This window comes from Podarcis tiliguerta (genome assembly GCF_965153285.1).
Source record: "Podarcis tiliguerta genome assembly, chromosome: 1".
Lineage (NCBI taxonomy): Eukaryota > Metazoa > Chordata > Lepidosauria > Squamata > Lacertidae > Podarcis > Podarcis tiliguerta.
The window spans coordinates 1,442,233-1,470,174 of NC_139534.1; the positions used below are offsets into that span (position 1 = coordinate 1,442,233).

Consider the following 27,942-nt stretch of genomic DNA (forward strand, 5'->3'; position numbering starts at 1 on the left):
AGCCCAAGAGGCTCAGCAGTTTAGACCACAGTACCACCCACACCCCTTACTTTACACTACTAGCTTATTAAAGTGGCAGAAGGATTTGAATTGATATGGTTTCCTTCTTTGTACCTGTCTTTTATGTTAATTGTAAAACTTTCTTTTGACTAGTATTCATTCTGATGTCTCATTGTGACGGATGCTATATAAGACTGGAACCGCATCTTATGGTGAATGCAGAGCTCCAGTTCAACGTAGTAATCCACCATCTCCTCATTCCTAACACTCCATAAGGCAGAATGCTATAAAACATATGGTATAAACGTCACAGTGCTTTTAAAAAGATCCCTGCCCACACTCCCTTCTGTTGATTACTGCTTATAGAGGGGCCATAAATCTCCAGGTGCAATGACATGAGCATCACATGTTAGGTAGTGCCATACATTGCAGGAGACAAGCGGGGAGGAGATATACGACTGCTGCTTCTGTCATTCCTGATTTAATGATGACATGGAAATGCACACAAGTACAGAAACCTAATCATTTACTGTAAAGCTAATCACTATTTGGATTGGACTTAAAATCATTTTTTATTGTTAAATTCCTTTTGGGTGTTTTATGGGAAGTGAGTACTAAATTAAATTCATAAAACTGTTTAATTGCATTTTAATTATTGTCTTTTCTATGATTTTTGCTTTCTCTATTTCATCTGTGCAAGCCACCATAAGCTGCAGACTGGGGGAAAGGTGGAATATATATAAATAATCATAATTAAAAAACAAAATTTGCCAATAATTGCTCCAGCAACATAAGTAGAGGTAAGCCTATTTACACACATTTGCCCAACTGGCCTGGCCATGTGTGGATGCCCAATAAAATGAGATTCTTCAAACTCTGGAGTAAAGAATGTTTGAAACAGGAGTACACATGTAGGCATGCCTTTGAAATCAGTATTTCAGCATGTATAAAGTACAGCAGGATCCTACCCTCTGACATTACAAGGATTAGACTTTCGGAAAACTTTGGGAAAATCCAGTAATTTATTTTTTTTGTCACCAGGCACTCAAAAGCTTGGTCTGTTTCCTGTTGCTGAAATTCTTCCTCAGTTGGCTTTTTATATCCACTGGTACTTCAGAGCACAAAGAAGCCTTTTCACCTTTTTTAGCTCTTTTTCACATGAAATGCTTTCAGGGGGCTACTAAATTCCCTATCTGAAATGCCAAAACTCTGCAAGTCTACTTTCCGCCTCACATTCCTCCCTCTTTTCATTCTCCAGCACTTGGCAAAAACGGATTTTTAAAAGAAAACAAATATTGACATTGCTCCATTCCCCACCACCCACTTTCCATTGCCATTTTTCTAAAGCAAATTATACTCCCAGTTCATATTCTTTAATTGCAGGAAATGCAAATAAGTGCGTATCTTTGAAATGGTTAACAACTTGAGGGGGAGCACTGGCTCTCTCCTCAGCATTTATTGGCTATGCTTCCCGGCTGAGAAAACACTTGTGGCGGTTAAAACATTATTTTGTGAGCACTTGAGGAATTTTCCATACAAAAGAGGTTTTTGTATGATACTTTCCTGATTTGTGCCTTTGTTTTTGTGAAAGAACAGCTTCTATGGCTGGTATTGTGTGCTGACACCTGTCGCAATGATTCAGGGGCCCCTGTCTGTGAAAGCGCATTTTCCCTACTCCCCAAGCACAAACGTATTTAAAATGTTAATTGACTGCACCTTAATAAAGGGATATAATTTAACCTAACTCTACAATAAAAACGTGTTCACCATCTACTGTTCCGAATGTCACTTTCTCGGTACACAGCTTGCAATTTAAAGCTGCATTAGAAATGATATACTAGGCAAGAGTTGACTTTAAGAATGGGAATTAGTCACCACTTCACATTTTCTGTCAGCCAAGGTGAGAAAATGTATTGCTGTTACATTCTGCTGGTGATTTGTTTTACTGCGATCAAATGCTGTTCTAAACGGCATAGGTTGTATATAAGACGAGTAGCAGGTTTCAGCTGGGGAAATTTGTTTTACCCCAAAGAACTTTAAAGGAACACAAACTAGTTTGTTACTATATTTGTTTCCCTACAGCTTTATGGAAGAGAGGACAGCCAGTTCACCATTTTACTTAAGATTTTAGGGGAAACAACTCACCCAAAATTTAATGTTACAGTTTCATAACACAGATGAGTGTAAAGCATTGAGATGCTCCCTCTTAAACTCCCACAAAAGATTCCCCAAAACAAGAAAGGGTAGAGTGCAGCATTTCCAGATTTCTCGTGTAGAGGGGACCTGTGTGCTAGGTACAGTTAAATATCAACATATCCTTGGGTTCATTTATCCTACTGAAGTTCATGGCCAAGACACATAAACTGAATAAGCTAGTAATGACTAATGCTTTCTCTCCTTTTGGGAGATGCAGATCTTGTATCTGTCTCTGGCAGGTTAGGCTTTCTCAGCCATTTATCCAGGCATTGGTAGAATATAGATGTCTCAACATAAACCACTGATTTAGGTAATCAGGAAGGGTTGAAATCTGGACATCAAGCTCAGAGGGCAAGATTATCAAAAATACCAAAAGTAACATAAGATCACACATTCCATTGACTTTCAATGGGACGTGTGCTGCTAAACCACTTAGGAGCTTTTGGAAATCTGTCCCTTAGCAGACTAAAAGAACAAATTCAGCTCTTTAATACGGTATGGCATTACCTCCTGCTCTTTCACTGACTTTCCACTGCTCCTTCACACAACGGTTTATGGTGATGAAGGCACCTTGTCCTGCAGTTGAGGTTCCAGATCATCATCAAGTGAGGTTGGGTCTTAAAGAGGGAAAGGGGAACTTGAGGCCCTCCATAAGTTGTTGGGCTCCATTTCCCATCAGCCCCAACCAGTCTGGCCACAGAGTATTCAAACTCCTTCACAGGCATTCTTATAATCCTTACACCAACCCTGTGAAAGTGATCAGCATTATTATACTCGTAATGCAGCTATGAGGTTTTGAACTGGTGCATTCCTCATTCGTCATAACCACTAGGCTGCATCACTTTCCTATTTCAGACAACAGCACAATCTCCTTTTCAATTCTCCAAAGGATGCAGACCTTAACTTTTGCTTATGTTAACCTTGAAAAGTTCTGGGTCAGCAATGTGTTAGAAATGAAGGTTGCCCACTGTCCTAACACCATGATCACTCTGCAGTTTTAGTGTTCCAATCATTTCCCCCCACCTAGTCCAAAACTTTACAAACTTGAATACAACAATGCTGTGTCTTAAAACTTTTGTAAAACTGAGCAACATCTTGCTCTGAACTCTTGATGGGTGGTAACATGGCTCCTCTATTTCTCTGAGTAATTGTAGAAAAATTGTATTTTTTCTATATTTTGTACACAGAGAACTAAATGCAGGCATTTGAAAACCTGTATGTGGATTGTGTCCACTTATTTCCCCCACAAAGTTTAAAGAGCCACAATTTTTCTGTGATGTCCTCTGAAGTTCAAATACCTTGGTAATACTGATTCAGCCATATTTTAAGCAATATTTTAAGTCTTATAGAATTGCATATGGTGAATGAAGAAGGCTCTGCATTTAAGTGAAGGCTTTGGGGGTACCTGACTGTGATAATGTAGACCACATCAGCATATAGGATTCCAACTGCTAACAAGAGAAGAGAAGATTCAGGATCCTTTGAAAAATTAGAGTGGATAGTTGCCCTCCTTTGGCACTAGAGACTCACCTGAACTAAGACTGAATGTTGTATGTCCGTGTTTGTCACCTTGTAGCTCAAAGTGGCAACTTTTCAAACTCAGGATTTAGACTGAGGCTTAGGCTTTTAGACTGCAGGCTTGGCCAAACTTGGCCCTCCAGCTGTTTTGGGACTACAATTCCCATCATCCCTGACCACTGGTCCTGTTAGCTAGGGATGATGGGAGTTGTAGTCCCAAAACAGTTGCAGGGCTTGCATATGGAACTGAAAGTACAGCAACCAAGTAAAGCTTTTAGATTCCAGTTCAGATGTTATCCCCACCCTCAGTTAAAGTTGTACAGGATATATTGATTTGCTTTCCTAAGTGATGATATAATCAAGCCACGTCAGACAAATCACCAATGCAGGATAGAATCAGGACACTTGAAGAGAGCAAGGGGCAGCTAGTTGCACACCTCAGCCTTTCAGAAACATTGGATAAACAGAGTGAGAATTGCTTCAAATGGGAATTGGAACACCCTGTATATAGTTAAACCAGGGATTGGCAAGATGGTGCCCTCCAGATGTTGTTGGACAACTCCCATCATCCCTGCCTGTTAGCCATGATGGCTGGGGCTCATGGAGTTCAACAACATCTGGAGCTCACTACATTCGCTATCTTTCAGTTAAATAACTCAAGAGAGGGAGATGGAACATTTAAACAAAATGAGAAGGTACTTGGACAGCTGGCATCTGGTTGCGTGATACTTGAATTCAAGGCTAATGAAAGAAATGGTTAAGCAGTTTGTGAGTATCAATGCTAACTGCAATTAAGACAAACCAGGGTTTTGCCCTCGCAGTGGAATTCTAAACAATGGCGTCTTTGAAGTGGGCTTCAGATCCTGGTTTCTTTCAGCATGAAATGCAACCTTGGGCAGTTTGTTGGAAAGGAAGGTTACGGATAATGTAAAAAAGAAAGAGGGGGAAAAAAGAAAGGAAAATGGAGGGTGGGGAAGAACCTTGGAAGCATGCAGGTTTTTTGAATGGTTAAATCATAATGAAACCTACTTTGCAACCCTATGCACACTTACCAAGACATGAGTCCCACTGGACTTAGTGCACTTGAGTAAACATGCACAGGATTGCACTGTTAATGTATGGATGTTACAGAAAGCACAGAAAGAAAAAGTAGATGTGTACCTGAATAAGCGTGAGAATGGCAAAGCGGTAAGAGTGGAAAACAAAGTCAATACTTACAATCTGCACTGCTGTTTTTCGGAACCACAGAAAAGTTGGAAGCCAAAGGGTTACGAACGATATCTTCCCACTGAATAGTGTCTGCATAGCAAAGAAATCTGTTCTGTCCAACATATACTCCTCCATTTAAGATTTCTGTACCAAAGAGAAAGATGAAAACACATATATTAAGGACATTTGACAAAGGGATGGTGGGATGTGGTCATGTTAGAATATTCAAGCAGAATTCAGAACCTAAGAAGAGCCCCCCAGACGAAACTAGTGTTCCATCTAATTCCGCATCCAGTTCTCACCATGGCCAACCAGATGCCTGGGGGAAGCCCTCAAGTGGGTCTGGCAGCAGCAGCAGCAGCAGCCCCCTCCTCTCCTGCAGTTTCCAGCAACTGGCATTCAGAAGCATTGCTGCCTCTAACCGTGGAGCACAGCAATTGTAGCTAGTTGTCACTGATAGCCTTATTCTACATAAATCTCTCCAATCCTCTCTTAAAGTCATCCAGGTTGGTGTCCAACCCTACCTTCTCCAAGAGCAAGTTCCAGAGTTTAACTCTGTGCTGTGTGAAGAACGACTTCCTTTTGTCTGTCAGGAATCTTTCAACTTCATTTGATGCTGGTGAGTTCAAGTGTTATGAGAGAGGGAGAATCCCCCCCCCTTCCACTTTCTCCATGCCATACATAATTTTCAGTCACATCTCCTCTTGCTCACCTTCTCCGTAAGCTAAGAGGTCCCAAATGTTAACTTTAACTTTCCTGATAGAGGATTGCTACACTGCCTTGATCATGTCTGCCGTCCTTTTTTGAACGTTTTTCAACACTACAATATCCTTTTTGAAGTGAGGTGATCTGTACACAGAACTGTACACAGTATTCCAAGTGTGGTCACACCATAGATATGTATAACACCATTATGATATCATATCCGCACTTTCATTTGCCATTCATTTCCTAGCATGGAATTTGCCTTCTTCACAACTGCTGGACACTAGGTCTTCACTGAGCTAACTACTACAACCTCAAAGCCCCACTCCTTGCCAGTCGCCACCAGTTCAGACCCCATGAGCATATAGATGAAATTAAGACATTTTGCCCCTACAAGCATCACTTTACACTTGCTTACACAGAATTGCATTGGTCATTTTACATTCAGTAAATGTAAAATGGTCCTTTTGGATCTCTTCACAATCTCTTTTTGTTTTTATGACCCTGAACAATTTAATCCCTTCTTCAAACCTGGCCACCTCACTGCTCATCCCTAATGCTGGATCGTTTATGACCAACTTAAAAAGCACATGTCCCAATACAGATCCTTGGGGGGGGGGGTACCACTTTCTCCATCTCTCCATCAGGAGAACTGTCCACGCGTTCCTATTCTCTGAAAGTCAAGTGCCATTTCAGGTGCAGGACTTTGAAATACTAAAGGGAAAGTGAGTCCTAAGAGAACGTGAAAAGGGGAACTGAATTCCACATAACTGTTACCTGGTGTTGCAGGGGGAGAAGAGGCCACCCCTGGAGCACACCAACAATAACTAGGATAATGGCTGGCAGTAGCTCCTGCACCTCCCACCCCCACCCCCCCGGCAGTGGCCTAGAGAAAGCCATAGGTTGGGTCTGAACACAGCTGCTACCACCTCAGCTAAAGGCAGGAGTCAAGCTGAAGAGCGAACAAAAAGAGTGGGTGGCACTAAAGGAGAGTGGTGCTCAGAAATGAAAATTTTACTGTAGCATATGATACACAAGGCCCAATTCATACATGATAAGAAGAGCATTGGTCTACAGCTAACTTGGAAAATATTCTACAGTGGTACCTCTGAACTTAATTCGTTCGGGAGGTCCATTCTTAAGCTGAAACAGTTCTTATCCTGAGGCACACTTTCACTAATGGGGTCTCCTGCTGCGTGCGTGCCTCTGGCGTGCGATTTTCGTTCACATCCTGGGGCAAAGTTCACAACCAGGAGCAGCTACTTCCGGGTTGGTGGAGCTCGTAACCAGAAGTGTTTGTAACCAGAAGTGTTCATAACCAGAGGTACCACTGTACTGAGGTGAAGAGCAACTTAGGCCCTCCCTAGGCTGTCCTGCTCCAACAGATGGGCCACAGCTGTGGCAGAGCGACACAAACATAAACCTAAGCACATACCCTCCAACATCTCTCCGATGAAAATAGGGACATTGAGGAAAAGCGGGACATGGTGGGATCCAATCATAAACCAGGACGGCTTCTGTAAATCTGGGACTGTCCCTGGAAAATAGGGACATTTGGAGGGTCTGGATTCATGCCTACTCAGAAGTCATTCCAATGGGATTGACTCCCAGTAAAGTGTGATATAGACTAGTGATCTTAGTCTCAAGCATTACGTGCAGTTAGATAGCCAAAAATATTTTATATTCTTTGTGTGCAGTGGATAAACTGCTGGACTACAATGAAAGGAGACCAGGATTCAAATCCCTGCTGTACCATGAAACTCACGGCGGGATTTGAGCCAGCCACTATCTCCCAGTCTGGCCTACCTCACAAGATTGTTGTGAGGATAAAATGGTGGCCGGGGGGGGGGGGGGAGAAGCACGACTACTACTCTGAGATTCTTGGAGGAAAGGTGGGATCTAAATGTCCTATGGCTGAAACCTGAACATGCTTACAAGAAAATAAAACTCACAGAGTAGGAGGAACTTTCTTCTAAATAAATATGCATAAGATTGTGCTGTGTAACAAATACATCAAAAATAGCAAGACAAAAGTGCGCATCATCTCCAGGAACTCTTCTCAGAAACAAATGTATAGTTCATAATTATGCAGTGTAACTGAAACTGACGCTCTGTGTACGGAAGGGGTGGTGTCCTGGGGTGAATGCAGGCCGAGGGAAAGCTATCTACAATTCCCAGAGGGCAATAAGATAATACATAAACCACCTTTGATAACATCAGGGTACATGACAAGCCAGGAACTTTTGAAATGCGGACAAACATTTTCTGAATGCTCACAATTACAAAGCCAATTACAAATCAAGACAAGAAGCAAGGTGCACAGCACTAGCGCCCAAAGAGAGAAAACACGGCTTGCCATCAGAAAATCTAACCTTCACTTCCTGCATTTCCAGAAGCAGAAGCCTCAGATGAAAATGAGGCATTTAATATCAGTCTTGTATAATTTCCTCCCCTTGACCGTATTAATCAGGCAAAGGTACTGACATTCACTTCTAGGAAACCTTTGGCTTAAAAGGAGCTTGGCTTTTCCACAGAAAAGGGGATTAACCTACACAACAGCTATTATATAGATAAGCACACAAAACAAGTGATTCAGATTAGGAGCATAGCGTATGATCAGCCTGCATGGGCATGGATATTCTTATGATGCACACAACATCTGTTAGCAATTTTGCACTGCAACAAAGGTGGGATTTGCAAGGAAGTCTAGTGATTAGCAACAATTCTCATTTCATTGCATTAATATGAGGTTTGCTTAAACCTACTGCATCAAAATCTGGTATTAATGAAAGAGATGGCTCACAAACATGGAGCACCATACTGAAATTCAGACTCAACGGAACATTTACAAATTTATATGAAATATCCCGCCCCACTATCTGAATATATAAAAGAAGCTTGTGTTGTTTGGGTACACAATCATCTCAAAATTCACCAGATTTTCAAATATGATTAGCAAAAATACTTGGTTGGACCTGTAGGGTTAGGGAATCCCTTCGTATTATTTTTCCCCTCAAGGTTTTTTGAGGAACTTGCTCTACCTGATGATCATTATTACTCAAAATTGAGTTGTTATTGTTCTAAACATATTTTTATTATATTGTTATGAGCTGCTTTGTGAGGGCCTAGGCCTTGAAAGCAGGACATAAACAGAAAAAAACCATCAGTGAGAGATAAGTGTATGGAGATGATCGTACTCAAGTTTGTCTTGCTTCCTCCTGCAGAGAATCTGTAGACTGGGGTACTAATTCATAGGGAAACTGGAGAAATTCAGTTTCCTTGGCATTTTAGTGGCTAACTACCCAGTTCACCCTTTTTGAACCAATACACAAATTGAAACATAACTGTTATGTGCGTGCGTGGTTGCTCGAGAGCAAACAGGCAAGACTCCCCCCGGTCTTTTCCAGGCTTTATTATCTGTACAAAAACATTTACAGTGCAGAGCGTCTCAAGTCTGCTCAGTCGCTAGCAGAATCTGGGAGTGGGCGGTCCTTAAACCTTCCCCAGCATAACAGTCTTTTGACCCCCATCCTTCTCCTCCCCTCTCTGCGCGCAAACCGACTGCGGAGAGAGGGTGTTGGCAAAGGGGGACTTGCCTCGCCCCCGCTTTGCTCAGGCTCGGTGTTGCGGCTCTCTCTAGCATCTTCTGATCCCTGTATCCCTTCCCCACTGGAGGCGGGGCTTCCCTCCTCGCCAGAGGAAGAGCTGCTTCGCACGATCTTCGGAGGCTCCCTGTAACCCAAAACAATGCACAAAGAACCAGGCTGGGGAAGGCGGCCCTAGAGGAACCATGTTTCCTCTTCCCCTTCACCACCAGGTACCACTCTTGGACCCACCAGGCCTTTGACCTCTACAAGTGCACATGCCAGAGTTTCATCTTTTATGCAGTTGGTAACACTGTTGACAGGGATGAGGGCAACTTCCGATTTGGCCTTAATAGCTGCTCTTCTCTTCCTGATTTGTTAAGTCTGCGCTGCTCATGCCTTTCTCCCAGTTGTCATTTTTCTCTTTTTTCCTCTCACAGGACAGGTCCTCCTCAGATAGTGTAAACTGCCTGTGGCTCAGTCCATTTCAGTCGACTGTTTCAAATTAAACTGAGCATCTGCTTTCCATCTATTTTGCCACTCTCTGTTCCCCCACCTCCTACACTGAGAGAGGGATGTTTGGAAAGACCTATTAAACCCTATGACGCATTAAACAAATGAAGCTCAAATGTAATCAATATACAAAAGAGTTGCATTATAATGACCTCATCATCCTAAAGTTAACAACTAATTTTAATTTACAACAACACTGAAAGCAAGAGATAACATTAAATTTAAAAAGGAAACCAGAAGGAGAAAGGCAGGCAGCCTTTTGACGATGCCAACAAGTTGGCAGGAAAAGGCAAGTGAAAAATGCAGGCCTTCCCTCTGTTCTAATTAATTCGGGCGCCAGCACTTCTTGGAGACACAGATTAGGAAACTGAATGAAAGTTGGGTTGTTGCTTTTCATGCATGTTATATTCTTTAGTAGCCTGAGCCATAGATTTTTGCTTAAGTGGTCTCTTCCTTATTCCTGTGTGGATTTTCGTGAGGCTACCAAAAGTCCTCCCTCAGAGTCATGGGGGTAGACCCCAGAATTTGTTGCCCAGTCTGGGTAATTATGAAACTCCATGGCAACCCCAATATGAATTATTTTGCTATGCTGTTGCCAATGTTGTTTTTCAGAATTTGTAATCAAATAGATCAGGGATGTCCAAACAATAGATTGTGATTTACCGGTAGATCACCGGCTGATCCTGGCAGAACGTGGGATCCTTATTGTGTACAAAAATTTATGAGGGGAAAGCTAAAATCTCTCTCCAAAAAGCTCAACAATTCTGGGCAATCCACACACACACACACACACACACACACACACACGCTCCTCCTCGCTCCAATGACAATGGGTAGATCACTGCCAGGTTTTTTTTATACAGCGAGTAGATCACAGTCTCTTGGGAGCTGGACATGCCTGCCCTAGATGCCATGGGTGTAGCCAAAGGTGGGGGCAGCTGTCCCCCTAAATCAATACAGTACAAATCAATACAAATCTGAAGTTCTGCCCCTCTAACAAAAGCCTGCCCCCTCAGCACAAAACTCCTGGCTAGGCCCATGCTAGCTGCTACATTTTGAATGCAAGTGGGACTGGAAACTGACAGCTTATCAACTATCAGAAGCCCCATGTCATACGAAGCTGTGAGTAACCAGACATAGCAGGATGTCATTGGGAACAAACAAACAACTAAATAGCTAACTATCTAACTAATTAAAGGAAGGCAAGGCAAGGGAAGGCAGAGTCGACATTTGCATTTGGATGTGCATCCATTTTAGTCCCACAGTCCTTGATTCATGAACATAATATGGATGTGGCTATCTGCTTTCATGCACTGATTTCCTGACCTAGATCAGGGCTTTCTTCTTTGCTGCAGATGATTTATAAAGCACCAAAAATTGAAATGTCACATTTGTATTAGGAGGCAAGGGAAGTGTGATTATAAAAACGAGGACTTTAGCCTTCTTTCTTTCAGTCCAGTGACCATAAGCAAAAGCTCAAGGATGTGCATGCTTAGTGGCAAATAGGTGTCTGGGCTAGTCTTGGATTAAACCTTTTAAAGTAACAATTATCTGGGTCATTAGTGAAAAAGCGGACAAAGACTTGCAAGAAAAGCACCCAAACTTTAGTGACATTGACTTGAAGGCAGATGTCAATAAAGAAAATATTGTCCATATAGTGTGTGTGTGTGTGTGTGTGTGTGTTTAACATAGCACTTCCCATTAAGCGCAGCTTAGAAAACAAATAATTCGGCTGCTCCAAATGTGAAGTTGGGAATAAGTCTTCCAATGGGTTTGTGTTGCCTCTAGAAAGCAGGCTGGGAGTTGCTTTTGATTTGTGGTAACCCGGGACTAAAGTTGGCTGGATTGGCAGATGAATCTTGCTTCAACCCTGCTAACTGGGTGTCCTGAAGGCAGAAGGCTAACCTCGGTGGTTTGGCACACAGCTCTGTCTCCCAACAGAAAGGCAGGACCAGGGAGCCTAGGAGGAAGAGGGGAGGGAGTGGCTGCTGCCTCCTTCTGCTTCGTGGGGGGGCCAGCCCTGGGATTTTTTAAAAGCACCCCCAGTTCTATAGAATATTGTCAGAGAGAAGATTAGGCTAGAACTTAGACGGATGCACTTACTTTTTCCATATGTATACAGTGGTACCTTGGGTTAGACACACTTCAGGTTACAGACTCCGCTAACCCAGAAATAGTACCTCGGGTTAAGAACTTTGCTTCAGGATAAGAACAGAAATCGGGCGGCGGCAGCAGGAGGCCCCATTAGCTAAAATGGTACGTCAAGTTAAGAACAGTTTCAGGTTAAGAACGGACCTCCAGAACGAATTAAGTTCTTAACCCGAGGTACCACTGCAGACATGTGAGAGGATTTTACCACAGTGTTGTAATTCTGTGAGCATATGCATTTTAGGAAACATGGATTCCAGACTAGTGAGAACATTTCCAGGGAAAAGATTAAAATAACCAAAAACAAGTGGCACCTGTAGCACATATAGCACACACAGTGTGGAGCGCTCCTGCTTTCAGCATTTCTACCTCTCAGCCAGGCCCTCTTTCACAAGATTCCTTTCCATCTTCTTCTCACCTGGCTTTCCATTTCCGCCACAATAGTCCATCCATGCTCTGTAGTCATTGAGCATGGCCAGCCTTTGTTTGTTTATTTGTTTAAAATGAGTCTTTTGAAAATAACATTATATCATATTAACAAATTAATCAACTCAAATACAAGAAAAACATGCCAACAAAGCCTTCTAAGTAGTCAAATCCTATGTGTAATGCTCAAAATTCTATAATTAAGCTCAGGATTTCCTGAAAAATGTTGATAGCATTGTTTCTGCCTTCCCACAAATATTTATCAGCCATAATACTTTGCCTTAATATGATACTCCACCACCATCAACTGAGAGCAGGTGGAATTAGCTGACTTCCATGCATTTGCCAATAACACACATGCCATGGTTAACACGGACACAACTAATATTGTATGTTTCCTTCTAGTATGTCCTTTTATTTTTCCTAATAATATTGCCTGTAGATTTAATTGAGTCTTGTATCTTCTGTCTTCTTAGCCTCTTTTACAATAACCAGTAGCTTAGCCTCGGTTGCTGGTGCCTAGGCAAAGCCGCCTGCCCATCTGTGCAGGGGGGAGCCCAGCTGGTCAACGCAACCCTTGGCGGGCGTAGAGGAACACTGGGCCGGGCCATGCTGGGGCACCTGCATGGGGGCACCTGGTTAGCTCCCACTCAAATATTGGGTTCCTGGAGCCACGGCCCTCCTGGCACCCCCCCCCAATGCTGCACCCCTGACAATAACTGACCATTACTGCTTTTTATACAAGGACATCGCCACAAAACATAGGGAAATGTACATTTCCATATTTTATATATATCTCCAACATATATGAAACATTCTGGCACATTTTTTGTGATTTGCATTGCTGTGTGGTATTATTTACATAGTATTATATATAGTAGTTATTGGACTGTTTGGGGGGTTCCCCTTGGGGGTTTCCTACACCAGATTTTCTTGTATTTCTGGAGATGCTGGGGTTTCCTTCAATCCTGCAGGAACCTTGGTCAGACTTCTGCATGGATGGTGTTCTTTCGGCTACATAAAAACCAGCACCCATGCATGAACATCAGAAATGATCCTTAGGCTGCAATCTAGCAGTAAGACAACTCAAACTCAATAGGACCTACTTCTGAGTAGACATACATAGGATTGCATTATAAGTACCCCAAAAGTAAAACATGCAATTAATCCACAGTATGCAGCTTTGTCTAATGTTCAAGTGTTGTCATCATCATCATCTTTTTTTTTTATAAAAAAAAACCAACCCTCAAAGCTTTGGGTGCTCAGAATTAGAACTTTAAGTATACTCTTCCAAGCACCCTGGCTGGTGCTCGTACTCCCCACCCGCTGCAAAGGTCCAAATTGCCTACATGGATATTTAAGACCATTCTGCACATCACTCAGGGTTGCCTTCAAAGGGACACATGGCTGCACTTTATTCTACTTCTCTCTAACAAGCTTACAGACAGATGTGTTTGCAAATAGGTGTTTCTCACATTCATACTTTGCATTTTTTTACATGCACACTTTTTAAAAAGGAATGTGTGAAACAGCTGTAGCAATCCATTCAATTCAATGGGGCTTTCTCCTAGATTGCAATCTAAGTCTCTTCTTTCAGTATAATATGCAGTTGCCCGTATCACTGCAAGGGTTATAAAGCCCTGCCATATCCACCTTGGTTCAAAATGGTTGGTTTCACAATGTAACCACAGACAAAAGGACAAGTGTTAAAGCATGAACGCCAATGCAATATCCACAGTGCGACCAATGCTGCAGGCAAGGGAATATTAAAGATGCAAGTCAACTTACAGCATAAGCCGAACCACGTCTATGCAGAAGTACGTCCTCTAATTCAGTGAGGCTTACTCCCAGGTAAGTGGGGTTAGAACTCCAGTTTAGTGCTTTTTCTTCTGTTGTTTTTGAAACAACCATACAGCTTGTTTTAAAAGCTTAGATGTATGATTAAAATATGAACTCCCAGCACTGTCTATCCTGTTATTAAATAATTTGATCCAAGGACATCACTCATGCTGCTAAACTTGCATTATTCAGATCTAAGATAAACCAATTGGCATCCCTCTACAATCATCTTAAAGTGGATCAATCTGCCATAGCAATTATTTAATTTGATACATTATTCAGCAAATAGAGCAACTTCAACATAACTTTACCCTGAATCAGCAAGGTCCTTCGGCACATGCTAATGTTGGACCATTAAGTGAGAATCTCTCTGTGCTGGTGGAAGGAGTCACAGCCTGATTATCTGTAAATGTAGGCAACAGATACTGGAGACACAGAACCAGATCTTGCCTGGCTGTGATACTGGTGCTAATCTCAGAGTGGGAAATGGGGAAGAGCTAGTTCAGGGAAACCTCCATTCCATTTCTTCTTCAATAAATAATTTGTAATGTATATTAGCAGTTTGGCCTCACATGCCCTATCCAACATTAAAACACATATTCTGTTACACCATATTATCCCAGCTGCTGGAAACCACAAGGAGGGGAGAGGGCGGCTCTTGGGCTCAAATTCTGGCTAGACATTGGGAGAACAGGATGCTGGATTAGATGGGCCACGGGCCGGATCCAGCAGGATCTTCTTCTAGACATAATATTAATTAGGAGAATGCACGCAGGCGTGGAAAAAAAATAATCTTCAGGGGTAGGAGAGAGAAAGAGTGTGCAGAATAATCAGAATCAGGTCCACAATGGGTAGGGATGGAGAGTTATATTCTTTTCCTCAGTTGTGGTCCCAATGGAAATAATGAAAACGTAAGTGTCAGAGCTGGCTCCAGGTCCCAGCTCACAGAGGACCAACGCTAGCCGGTAGTAATGTACAAAAGTCTTTATTGAAGTACAGTTTCCATTATCACGCCACAGCGCCCCAGCTCCACGTCTAGGGTTTAGACCGGCGAAGCTCCATCTGAATCTCCGCCCCCTGTACACCAGTTCAAGATTCTAGCCTTACTCCACCTCTTCCGTCTCTCCTTTCTCCTCTGGGTCCTGCTACCCCCCGGGGTTCCTTCCTTCCTGGATTCTTCCGACGCAGACGTAGACCCCCCTGACTCCTCCCTCTCTCTTCGGCGGGCTTTGGGACCTGGCTCCCTATCCGGGCTGCCAACTGCTGCACCCTCCTGTACATTTGAACTTGGCGCGCGCGCGCAGCCTTCAACCTTCCTCTCGACCGTTTCCTCGCTCTCCGATGGAGGCGTGGCCAATCCTGGCTCATGTCCTCCCGCTGTGCGCGCGCTGCCTGATCCCAATGCCTGGGACTCCTCCCCCCTACTGCACTCTGGTGTGGACGCTGGCCCTGATTTCCAACTGCTGCTCTCTGAGTCCCCCCTGGCCCCTTTTTCCTGGGGTGTCCCCCTTGGAACCCCCCTTGCTCTGACCATGGGAGCCTCTTTCTGTGAATCTTCCGATTCGCTGGAAAGACTCCGAGAGCTCGGACCGCTGTCATCGCTGACATTTCCTTCGGACTCCTCCCCCTCGCTCTCCATTTCCTCCCTTTCCTGTGCCTCTGCTCCTGAACCCCTGACAGTAAGAAAAGCCTTTGGAATCCCAACTAGATCATATATAGGCTTGACCCTCAAAGCATTTTAGAACAGGGTCAGACTCTGTTCCCTGACCACGCTCCTGCTCATTCCAATCTCTTCTCACCCAAAGTGTGTTTCAGGCGAGAATCAGGAAAAATGGGTCCTCTGTGCTCGTGATGCTGTGCAGATGCAGACAGAACACCTCTCGGGAGCAGCACAATTAATTATTTTTACATTAAAAAAGAGCAGTTCAACTGCACTCAGGCAAATCTGCCATTCATTGGGGGGCCAGCTACATATTTAAATAATCTTGTTAAATTGAGGTTCTGTTGAGTGAGCTGGGGGGTACTTTTACTTCAATCATCATCATCACTATTTGCGTTATAAAAACAAACAAACCCAGCCCTGGTCAAATTCACTTTTTCATGGAGCTCCAATTCAGTTTTAAAAATTATGCACAGCGCACGGAAACACCAGAGGCAGATGGAGTAACTTTCAACAGATTCAGCCTCCCTAAACTTGAGCTGGATTTTAAATTCTTAAACTTTCTGCTTCCTAATTCTATTATCTATGAACATATTATCTATGAATTGTTCAAAACATATTGTTAGAGATGGAGGTGATAAATGATACAATGAACCACATGCACAATAGAACTTTTCATTATTCTAAAGCATTTCCTATTCCTGGTGGTTTTTTAAAATGTGAGGTTTTTTTTTAAATCACAAGCCAAAAGCCTGGATTTTATACAAAAGGGGGGGGGGAGTTCCATATTCTTCAGTTTTTCATATGTTATGCAAAATCCCACCTCACCATTTGTCAGTTATTGGAAGTAACATTTAATGTACATTTATACTACAGAGAAGCCCTTGCACAGAACAGTGTCTTGACACATACCCGTCTCCAACCCATGTTACAGTTTTTCCTCATCTTGCACCTACTCAGAGGCAGCTATATTGTAGGGATGCTGTCAAGCAGGCATTGGAAGAGTGCCAGGATCTGGCCTGCGTGCCTCCTTGAAGTATGTTTGCTGATATCTCTTCTCTCCAGCCCCTGCAGAACTTTCATAAACCTTCAAAAATGCTATCAGGAAAGGGAGACTTACATGGAAGAGCTTGAGCCCAGTGGCAGAGAAGCATAGGTTTAATCTCTGGCATCTCCAAGGAGGGCTGGGAGAGAAACCAGCTGAATAACTGGAGAGCAGCTGCCAGTCAGTACTGACAGTACTGAGTTAGACAGACTGATGGCCTGATTCAGCAGATTCCTATGTTCCTGTTGCAATGAGGAGGACTTTGACAAAAGGAAGTCAAAATGGTGCCCTCTAGTTCTTGTTGGACCACTACACCTTCCACAGATTCATAGAACTGCAGAGTTGGAAGAGACCACGGGGGTCATCTAGTCCAACCCCCTGCAATGCAGGAATCTTTCACCCAACATGGGGCTTGAACTCATGATCCTGAGATAAAGAGTCACATGCTCTGCTGACTGAATTGATGCCTGACCATTGTCCACAGTGGCTAGGAATGATCAGCGTTTGAGTCCAACAACATCTGAAGGTCACCATGTTGGTGACCTCTGATGTATACTGGGTCTCCTCAAAATTTATTTCTTTTGCCACCACCTGGCAGGAAAAACCCCAAATATGCCTTGTGCTCCATTAATCCCATATCCAATTTCTACTGCAATGAGCAAGAGTGTGGCCAATCAGTTCTTCATGAAATGTGCCTGTATTTTATGTCTTCTCACAATTGGGAATTTGGTAGCACTCCTCTTGTTATCTCATAAGGGAAACTGTCATACATCACATTATGAGCTGTGAATAATTTTAATGGAGTGCATAGTTTTTAATACTGGATCATGCTCAGTGGCGTAGTGTGGGTTGTCAGCACCCGGGGCAAGGCAAGTAATTTGCGCCCCCTAACCCGTGGATTTGTGCCCCCTAACCCGTGGATTTGCGCCCCCTAACCCTAACCCCCAGATGTTGCGCCCGGTGCGGCCGGCCCCCCCTGCACCCCCCACGCTACGCCACTGATCATGCTTGCTAGTACAGGAGCCATTGCTCATGTCAGAGCACTTTTTATGGGCACACAGAAGGTCTCAGGTTCAACAAGGGGCATATCTGGTTAAAAAGGGATCAAGTAGCTAGAAAGTCTGCCTGAAATTCTGGATGATCACTGCCAGAGCAGAAAACACTGCACTAGATGAACCAATGGATTAAGGCAGCTTCATATGATACATATGCAAACTCCTTAGTTTTTTGTATGTTCCAAAAATACATTGCCAAGGATGACAGTTCAACTGTAAATCATTAGTGTGTCAAGCTGAGTGCTTATTGCAAAGGTTCTACAATGTGATCAGCTATGGAGAAGTGTATATATATTCTAAGAAAAACTCCCTAAGCACAGCTGTCACTAAGAGACTGCAGTTCTGGCAGTGAACTGTGCAAGGCAGAGAAGACTATCCGATTGAAAAGAAGACTAATTCAAATTACACACTGCCTCTTTCGAGAATTTCAGTAACAGATAAACGAGTGTCTTCAAAAGACACCACTACTGCTTCCCACCACATGGTGATGCAGCCAAACTCAAATTTAGTTCAGCTGGTCTGTTTTGAAAAATCAGTCTCTAATTTAGGTAGGCACCTTAAAGGTAAAGGGACCCTTGACCATTAGGTCCAGTTACTCTGGGGTTGCAGTGCTCATCTCGCTTTATTGGCTGAGGAAGCTGGCGTACAGCTTCTGGGTCATGTGGCCAGCATGACTAAGCTGCTTCTGGTGAACCAGAGCAGCGCACGGAAATGTCATTTACCTTCCCGCCAGAGCGGTACCTATTTATCTACTTGCACTTTGACGTGCTTTCGAACTGCTAGGTTAGGCACCTTACTTAATATGAAAATATCTCTGCTTGTTTTACAACGGTGCTCTGAAACAGCAAGTCTATCAGTTCCAAAGCCCGCCTTTGAATTCACACTAACGAGGTGACAATTTGGGATTATAGGTATGGGAAGACACATATTCATTCAATCCCATTTATTTATGCACACTGAGCATCTACACATGATAAGGAAGCCTCATGTAGCTCAAATCTTGCAATAGATTTTCAAGTAATTAAAACTGTGTTAACAAAATAGATGGTTGTTTATTTCTTCCAAAAATCTTTGAAATACTTCAATTCCATTGTTCCAATTCCCATTCTCTCTCCTGTTTTCTGCCACTTCACCAGCATGGCCACAACTGTTACTTTAATTGCATCCCTCTTGTCACACCATTTGCTATGTAATATTTGGATCACAACCTGTAGTGTTTACCATCTGCCAGTGGCAGCTCTCAATTCATCTTCTGTCTACAAAGATGCATGCAGGGCACCCCATTCTTCGATCACGGATTATTATTATTATTATTATTATTATTATTATTATTATTGCAACAGTAAATGCTGCATGACAGTTCTCCTGCCACCACTTATTTTCTTTCCCAATTTATTTCTCATGTGAAAGTGCAAGACTTTTGTATTCAGCATAGACATTTTTAGCTCTGTGACAAGGGAAGGAATGCTAACAGCAGCTATTTTTCCCAAGGTATCCCAGTCACTGAGTATTATTTACGAGGATGGCACAGCTGATTGTTTTATTGATTTTGCATTTAAATTCTTCTAACTAGGGAAAATAATATTGCTATCCGCTTGCCACTACCCTGAGTAGTGAGAAGTTCCAAGTGCAGAACTCACTAGGGTTTGGCTTCCTTTGGTGGAGAGCTCAGAAGAGAATGATGGTTTGTAATATTGAATTCATTTCCCAATATGCAAGTGAAGAATGGGTGGTGCCAAACAGGCTTAAGCATTCCTTGAAGGAGCACATCTACTGCTCCTCATCAGGTTCCCAGAGAGGCACCCCAGTGCCTTAAGTTACCTTCCACCCTTCAGCTCACTGCTCAGTCTCTGTCTGCCTCTCTGTTTCCAACTGCAGAGTCTTTTTCACTGCCCTGCAAAACACCCTACTGTTCACGCACACACTTACACAGTGTCAAAAAGAGGACAAAAGAGGACACAGAGTTGAATAAAAATTCCCTATGCTAATTTATATGATTATATGCAAATTTAGAAATAATTACTATAATTTGGATAGAAATATGAAACATCTCACCACAGAGGGAAGGACTGTGACCAGGTGACCTGTATGTTTGTGCAGTCTGCAGTCCAGACATGTTCTTCATGGGCAACGTCAAGGGTTCTCTGCCTTTAAAGTGCACTTGGACCAGACAGTCCCTTCAACTAGAGGACATCTTCAAGTAGAGGACTGTTCTTTGAGTCCTTCCAATACCGAACTGCCCTTTGTAACGTAGGATCTCTTGGTCACCTTACTCTCCTCAGATGGTGTGTCACCTTCTGAAGTCAAGCTTTCTCCATTCAGAACATGCCAGAGGTATCTCCATCCATTCTACATCTGTCAAGGATTGTTAGCCTTCAGCTGCCCACCCAGAGCCATTAAGATTCTTTCGTCCAGTTCCCAAACTCTGAGGCAGCACTGATTGCCTCAGGGCAAACCCAATAGTGTATAGCAAAAGCAACACAAGAGCCTTAAAGGCATAAGCTTTCATTGACTAGATGAAGTAGGTTATAACCCATAAACGTTTATAACACAGTAAATCAGTAAGTCTTCAAGGGGCCATAAAACTCTTTGCTGTATATTCCCATCTACTAATTATCTGCTCCACTCTAGCTGGATGTTCTGCTGAAATCTGCATCATGATATTTATTTAAGACAATTGTGCTCTGCCTTTCCATTTATTAAAAAACCCCTCACAGGACAATTTAGAAAAGTTTATTTAAAATACACATAAATAAAGACAGATTGAAAAAGACTAACGGTTGCCTTTAGCTATCTTTTACTCACAGTAGACACCCACTGAAATTAATGACCATTTCAATGGGTCGACTCTGAGTAAATGTTAGCTGAATTCAACTCTAAATCAGTAGTGCAGAATAAAACCCAGTGAACCAGGGGAATGGCCTAACCTTTTCCCAGCATAGGGAAGGAGTTGCTGAAGAAAAAGATCCTCTCTGCAGCAAACATTCACCTGAGCTTAGGTGGCAGGAGAAGCCAGAAAAGCATCTGTTGGCCCAGAGTAATCTGTGCCTTTCAGGGGAGCATGCAGCTCCGCCACTGAGTAGAGGCTTTGATCCTGTAGGTGCAGGTGCCTCTTTGTAAGTGGCTTTCCTTCACTTCCTTCTGCACTGCACAGGATCAGATCCTTCCATTGAGCAGCAGGTGGTAAGTGGAAGGATCTGATCCTGAGGGGTGCTTGTTGTGAGCGGCTTGCTTCCCTTGCATGAAGAGGAGTCACTTGTGAAAGAGCAGTGTCACACAGGATCAGACACCTTAACTGGTAAGCGGGAGGTTCCAATCTTGCTAAGTGGCCCTCGCCATCATGTTTTTAAACTAAAATTTAACCTTATGTTACAATGGGGTTTAAAATAGTTATTTGGGAACAGATCCAGGGTGGGGCACCACATGATAGAATGACTTGATCCAGGCCCCCATGGCAGATCACAGCACTGATTTGCTTCCTCTGTTTTAACAAGTAAATTTGTATTCATTACCAACTCAGCCATACTTCAATACTGCACAGCTCCAGCATCCATGGGCTCATATATCTATTAGCTCTACCAGGTTACAGCATTTGTGGGACTAGCCAGTTCTTGTTTAGGGGTTCCCTTGAAGTGGAACCTTGATGGGCCACCGCTCAAGTCACCTACAGGTTGATGTTTGGCCAAAAAGGGGTGTTATTGTGGGGAGAGACATAAAATGCACACACTGAGCTAGTTCTCCCATACATGGCTCAATGGTCTCTTATTCTCCAGAGCTTCAAAAGTTGGGCTCCAAATTGGATGTGAAGTCAATGTAAACCAGATGTAATCATGCCCGTATCTCTCTGGCCTTCCAAACCCAAAGAACATCTGCTTGCTGGTGAGTGCAATTAATTAGCTGCATGGGAAGATTGTTATTTTTAAGACATCATGTGAGGGGTCAGAAGGGTAAAACTGAAGTCGGAAAAAGGCAGACCTTGTAAAGAAAAGTTAGTAAGGTGCTTCCGGGCAAACTCTTGGCGGTAAACATCCAATTAATGTATGAGGGGTAGGGAGTTTCCATGCACAGCAGTTGAAATATCATAACATATTGAGATCTGATCCAAAAAAATTAAAAATTAAAAAGCACAGCCTATTTGCTAGGGGATTCCTTCAACAGATTAAACTCCAGGAGGTCTGATGTTTATGCAATTTTCTTATTTATTCTCCCAACTTCTGCAATATGTAGTTCACATTTTGAGAACCTAATTAGCTGACAGCTTGCTCCAGAATACTAATAAGAGAATGGCCACATGTGCCAAGCTGAATCATCCATTACACTTTGCATCAAAAATATTATAATGAAGTTTGAAAGGCTATCAACATATTTCCAGAAGGGTATCAGCTGCAAGTTTGGAACCAAAGTTTGTGTCTGATCAGGTGATCTTTGGAGTGGCAGCTGAGGCCCTTCTATTCTGTCCAGCTTGAAATGGGATGAAACAATGGTAAAAAAAACAAAACAAGGGGGAAACAGCATAGCCATCTAGCACAGGGGACAAGAGAACCCAACTGCCAGTATCCGGAAAGTTTCTCTCAGATTAAAATACCTACTGTACTTACAAGACTGCCACTTCTACAGCCTGTTTTTACGGACATTCTCATGCCACTGGATCTTCAGCAAAGGAAAATATATGTTTTGTGGGTTGTGCTGTCTGGACTCTTTGGTTTTGTCTTTACAGTGGGATTAGACTCTTCTGAAGGGTATTGTTTTATCACAACAGGTGGTCTTGGCAGCCCACGGTGCTTACAATGGAAGTCCTTACCTACACACATCACTTTCCTATTTTGGTTCTTGGAGAATTTATAGATTTATGAATTCATATAAACCCACAGCTGAGATGTAGCACATTAATAATATGACAGATTCTGATGATGATGAGAACAGCACTTAAAAAATTGCAAAACACAGCACAAAGACTCTGGTCCATGCCAAATGGCTTACAATCCAGGTGGAATGGCTGTTGAAGGAACTATGAATCAAACAGGCAGAGTCCTGAGTGGAGAGCCACCTAGATTATGTTACAATCACTAGTGCAGGTGCTTAAGTTGGGATAGACACAGATTCAGCAGGTAGGTGAGGGGAACCATGGTTAAATATCTGACTAGGGTCCCTTTCAGTTCAGTGAATGCTTACAGTTGTTTGTGCCCCCCTTCTTATGTAGCACACACACACACACAGGGTGGTAAGATGAAAAAGGTTACTAACATAAGGGTGGTGTGTGTCCTCTATATAGCCCAGGAAATCCATATTGTGTAGAGCTCAGTAAGAAAAAGATACTTGAGAATCTGAATTTGGTACAGTGCATCAGATGCTACGCATTGCTTGAGGAAAAAGTCAACCTTGACTCCTCGTTTGAAGAATGAATCTCCTTCCTGCATAGTAAGGCTCTTCAGCCAACACATATAAATAAGTATATATGAATTGAATTTAAAAAAGAAAAAGGGTTACTAGGGCAGGCTTTTCTCTTTAAAGGCAGAAGATTCTAAGAAAGCAAGCTGGCATCATTATTCTCCACACTGAATGAGATGTCTTACAGACAAAAGACAAAGAGGATGATATCGCCATGAAGAACACATGCTTGAAATTTTATTTCATAATTACAGCAATTACTCCTGCAATGAATAGGGTGGACGAGATAAAGGGAATTCATATGCTAAGCGGAGAGGCACCTTTGGCTACAGACATTAGTACATTCAAAAATAAGCCCAACTGAATTCAGTGACACTTACAGCTGAAGACTAGAATACATATAATGGCTGAAGGCCAGAGGAACTTGAATCAGATTTAGTAGAACAAGGCAGGTCGGGTTTATTCTGGAGCTTAAGAAGCAGCCACACAATCATGTACATCAAGCCAAACAGCACATCTCCCTAGCCATGTTTGGTGGTCAGCCAATGGCTTGATAAAACTATGTGTGTCTTGCCCAGGACTGCGAGAACAAGGAAAACAGACTATATTTGTCTTGAAGGTTCTTAAGTTGTGTAGGCCTTATTGTGTGACTTATAGGAAGTATATCACAGTGCTCCATGCATTTTTCTAAACACAACCCTGCCAAAATTACAATGTGAGCACTTTGTAGTGAAATACCATCATTCAGACAAAACGGACATGTACTGGTTATTATACATAGATGTTTTATGTACAAATATGGGGTGTGATGTAGGTATTGCCATGGAAATATTAATTTCAGAAATACAACTAAATTAAGAGTTCTACAGATCAGTATAATCCCCAAGGCACTTGCACTTACTTACAGAGAAGACATTTTGTTCGGCTTGCAATCGGCACTTCCCGAAACAATAAGCCAGTGAAAATGCAGCTAAGCTACTCTTTGAAAATGTGCACATCTCCAAGCAAACAATCTGTACAGAAAAATGTGCATTTGGGGGAAAGTGTGCATAACAAGATTTGAGCGGAAAGTGTGAAAACAACATACTAGAAATATAGTAGCAAAAATTGTTTGAGAAAATGTATATATTTGGCAATATTGCATACAAAAAGGTGTGTTTGGGGGGGAAATTGCACAGTAAAATGCTGAATTTTTGTGGAGACTGTTTTGGGAGAGGGAATAACAAAATTATGTGGAAATGGGGTGAACTGGACTTAAGATTGAGAAAATGAGAGAAACTGAAATTGACAGATTCGTGCATCCCTACTTGCACTTCTGCAATGCTTCTGAATTCAATAGCATTATTCCTGAGTTAGCCACTTGAAGGTTTGGAATAAGCACGCATCAGTATCTCTTGGGACCTCCTCATGCACAGACAAGGTGAAGCATTTTGAATTGTAATGTAAACTGTCTCCCACATCTCATGTTTTAGAGCCTTGCCTGAAAGGATCTTTGAACTATTTTGAAGAGAGAAGGGACCAATGAGATCAATGAACTCAAATGAAAATAACAAATCTATGTCTTTGTTTTCCTGAAGCCACAGGCACTTATTTTCTCTGAACCTTCACATGGCAGCAGAGATAACATTTTCAGGAAAGACCCCACTTTCAAGAGACACAGTCTGTTACACAGTCCAATGGAAATGCATAATCTGAACTGCCTTGATTTCCCTCAATTATGCTACTGCCAAATATTTTTGTTGCATCACCCAAGAAGGGGTGTGGGGAAGGGGACACATCCTGTTTCCAAATGCTGATGTTTTATACAGTGAGTGATGTTCCTCTGCAAAATCCATCCTTGAGCTCTACTACTGAGCTCTACCCATTTTCATTGCTAGCATCACAGGTAGCCTTATAGGACTCTTGGGGTAAAAAGGGGGGAGGGGAACCCACCAAGTGCCAGGAAATGAACTTCATTTCTCCGGCCACAAAATACACTGGAGGGTTTTACACCACTCCCTTTCCCCATGTAGCCTCAAATTGACTTAGCCCTATTCCTGCATTTGGCTAAAAATATTGTTATAGGTGCTGTCAGTGACAGGCCATTGATGGTTAGGTTGTGGCTGGTGAATAGTCCCAAACTTGCTGTGTGCTGTTTCATCAACAGGAATTAATGACAGCAGAGGGGCTCCTGACTACCGGGGATGTTTAGTGCACTTGGCAAAGAAGAGCATGTTGCACTTTGAGACAAGACAAAGAGAATTAATGCATGCAGAGGGTGTCTAGCTGGGGTGCATACTTCGATAGGCTGCTTAAATTTGCTTTTTAGGAATCTGATTCTGGCTATGCAATCTGCGTATTGGAGTAGTTTTGCCTTTAGTATGCTCTACTTGCATATTTGTAACTAAATATTTGTAAACATCACAAAATTCACCTGAAATATCCCGTGCTCTCTGATCCAAAGGAAACCAAATCCTGTTATGTCAAGACTAGTATGCAAGATTACAATGGCAATATCCATTATAGAATAATAAATATCAACTAGTGGCAGAAATTACAATAGACAGCAATGCCATAATGAAGCAGGCATGCATTGCACCATCACAGCCCTGTGAGAACGGGGGCTTAGGGATTTGGTCCAGCAGATTTAGCACTGAAGAACTGCTAGTGATTCATAACCCTTTGACCTCTCAGTTTCCTGAAAAATTGGAATACATATTGATATTGTGTGTTACACTGTACAGAACTGCAACTATAAACTGCCAGTAGAATACCCAACAGTGATTTAAATTTAAGAATGCCTCTTTATGCTAAGGAAAAATCCATTGGTACACAAACAAGTATCATATTCAGATGATTACTCTGGTAAATGTATCTGTAATTCAACTCCCAGAGTGACAATTAAAAAGTGCCTAACATCCTAGCTATGACGGCAACAGTATTTAATAAATCAAGCAGGTAATTTCCATTCAGGAGCAGGTAACCCTGGAAAATGCTGATGTGATGTAATCTTATACCACAAAGGGCCTAATTTACTTAGACTAGAATTAAGCTTGTTAAGAAAATTAGATTCTTTTTTCTAATTGGCTTGAAATTGAGTGACCTTTTTATGAAACCTGAAGGCCAGTTTACTTAAAGGATGTGTGAGTCTCTGTGTGATGATGTGCTGTTATCATATGCCTGTAGCTGGTATCATCCCTTTGCTACAATTAATCATTTCCCCCCTCTTAACATCTCATAGGCACATTGAGCTGACACCATAAGGAAGAATGATAAATGACAGTGAATGTGTGATAATGACTTCACACGTGCACTACTGTGATAGCTACAATTTTATCACAAAAACTGTAAATGCTGTCATACAAATTGACAATATGAATCACTCCCAATTGTTTCAGCCTGGCAGGAGGCCTTAGCTCCCAGGCAAAGCTCTAGAGGGCTTGGTCCTCATACTCTCTGTTAACACTAACACTACAGCTCTTGGCTGAAACCTCTCCAAACCATCTCACAGGTCAAAGGATTTCTAGGCCTAACCTGGCTCACAGACACCCCCTCTCCCAACTGGAAGTAGGTGGTGGCCAACAGGAATATTTCACCTAAAGCAAACTCCTGACATGAGACCCAACTTTGTCGCCACTTCTATCTAAAACAAAATAATCACAGAACCAAACAGTATCAGCCATATGTCATCAAAACCTTTGTATCCACTCATCTAACATTTTATCATCTGTTGCCTGTCTTTTACACAGGCAAAACGGTCTTTGCATGAGGGTAGGAATGGACACAAATGAGAGAATTTAAAATACGGTATTACTTCATTCTACCAGAACACCTTATAGTACACTTTAAAGCCCAGGATCACCCCCCAAAAAGTTCTTAAATGAAGATTCCATCATATAACATCTGAATTAGATTGTATTAGTAAATTTGACACTGTGGAACTTTGTATACTGCTCTTCGTCCAAAGATCACAAAGATCACAGGATGGTTCACAACATAAAAATACAAAATGGGAACACAAACCGCATAAAAATAACAAACAAACAAAAACCAAATCAATAACCCTGTTCCTACAAACACACAATAGATAGTTTAATCAGCCAAAGGCCCAGTTTTAGAAAATGAGCACACACTTCACATGGTGGGTGCCCTTTGTGGGATCGCGTGTGGTGCTACCGTTCCCAAGGAGCTTACTGGCAAACAGGGGCAGGCTTGCCTCTCAGTGTTAATTTTTGGAGGTTTGCGCCCAGCCTCAGTAATCAAGCTTTTTGCTGGGAGGTGGGGCCAGCCCCATTTAGGAATAGGGGGTGGAGCCAACAATAGCCAGGCAGTCGGCTGTGGAGATTCACCCTCCCTCCCCTCCCTTTGTTTAATGTTTCTTTTTTGCAGGTTTGTTTAGCGGGCGCTGCTACGGTCTTTGACTGGTTGCTGTTGAAGGACCGGGAAGAAATGTTCCTGCATTGGCAGGTTTTGTCTTCCCTGTAGCAATTCGTTACAACTTTGGCAGTTATGGCCTTGGACGGAATCCATTAGTCTTTTATTCCCTAAATTGGTGTGTGTGTGTGTGTGTGTGAAGTGGTGATTCAGCCCCCTGCAGCGGAGATTCCAGGGTCCCCCCCTTACTGGGCTTATATAATGGGTGTCACTGGCCATACACTGAAAAGTCGTCAGTGAACT

At 42.5% G+C, this 27,942-nt stretch overlaps 1 protein-coding gene across 6 annotated transcripts in view; it reads right to left on the minus strand.

Annotated features, from left to right (window-relative positions):
* Positions 1–27,942, minus strand: part of ERBB4 (erb-b2 receptor tyrosine kinase 4) — a 757,628-nt gene that overhangs the window by 234,240 nt on the left and 495,446 nt on the right. For 5 of the 6 annotated variants that reach the window (XM_083399758.1, XM_083399756.1, XM_083399759.1 and 2 more), the window contains exon 4: positions 4,933–5,067. In XM_083399758.1, the coding sequence (XP_083255884.1) occupies positions 4,933–5,067 (135 nt within the window). Of the gene's footprint in view, positions 1–4,932; positions 5,068–22,496; positions 22,581–27,942 lie in introns of those variants that run through there. The other variant, XM_083399761.1, reaches the window with a different exon arrangement.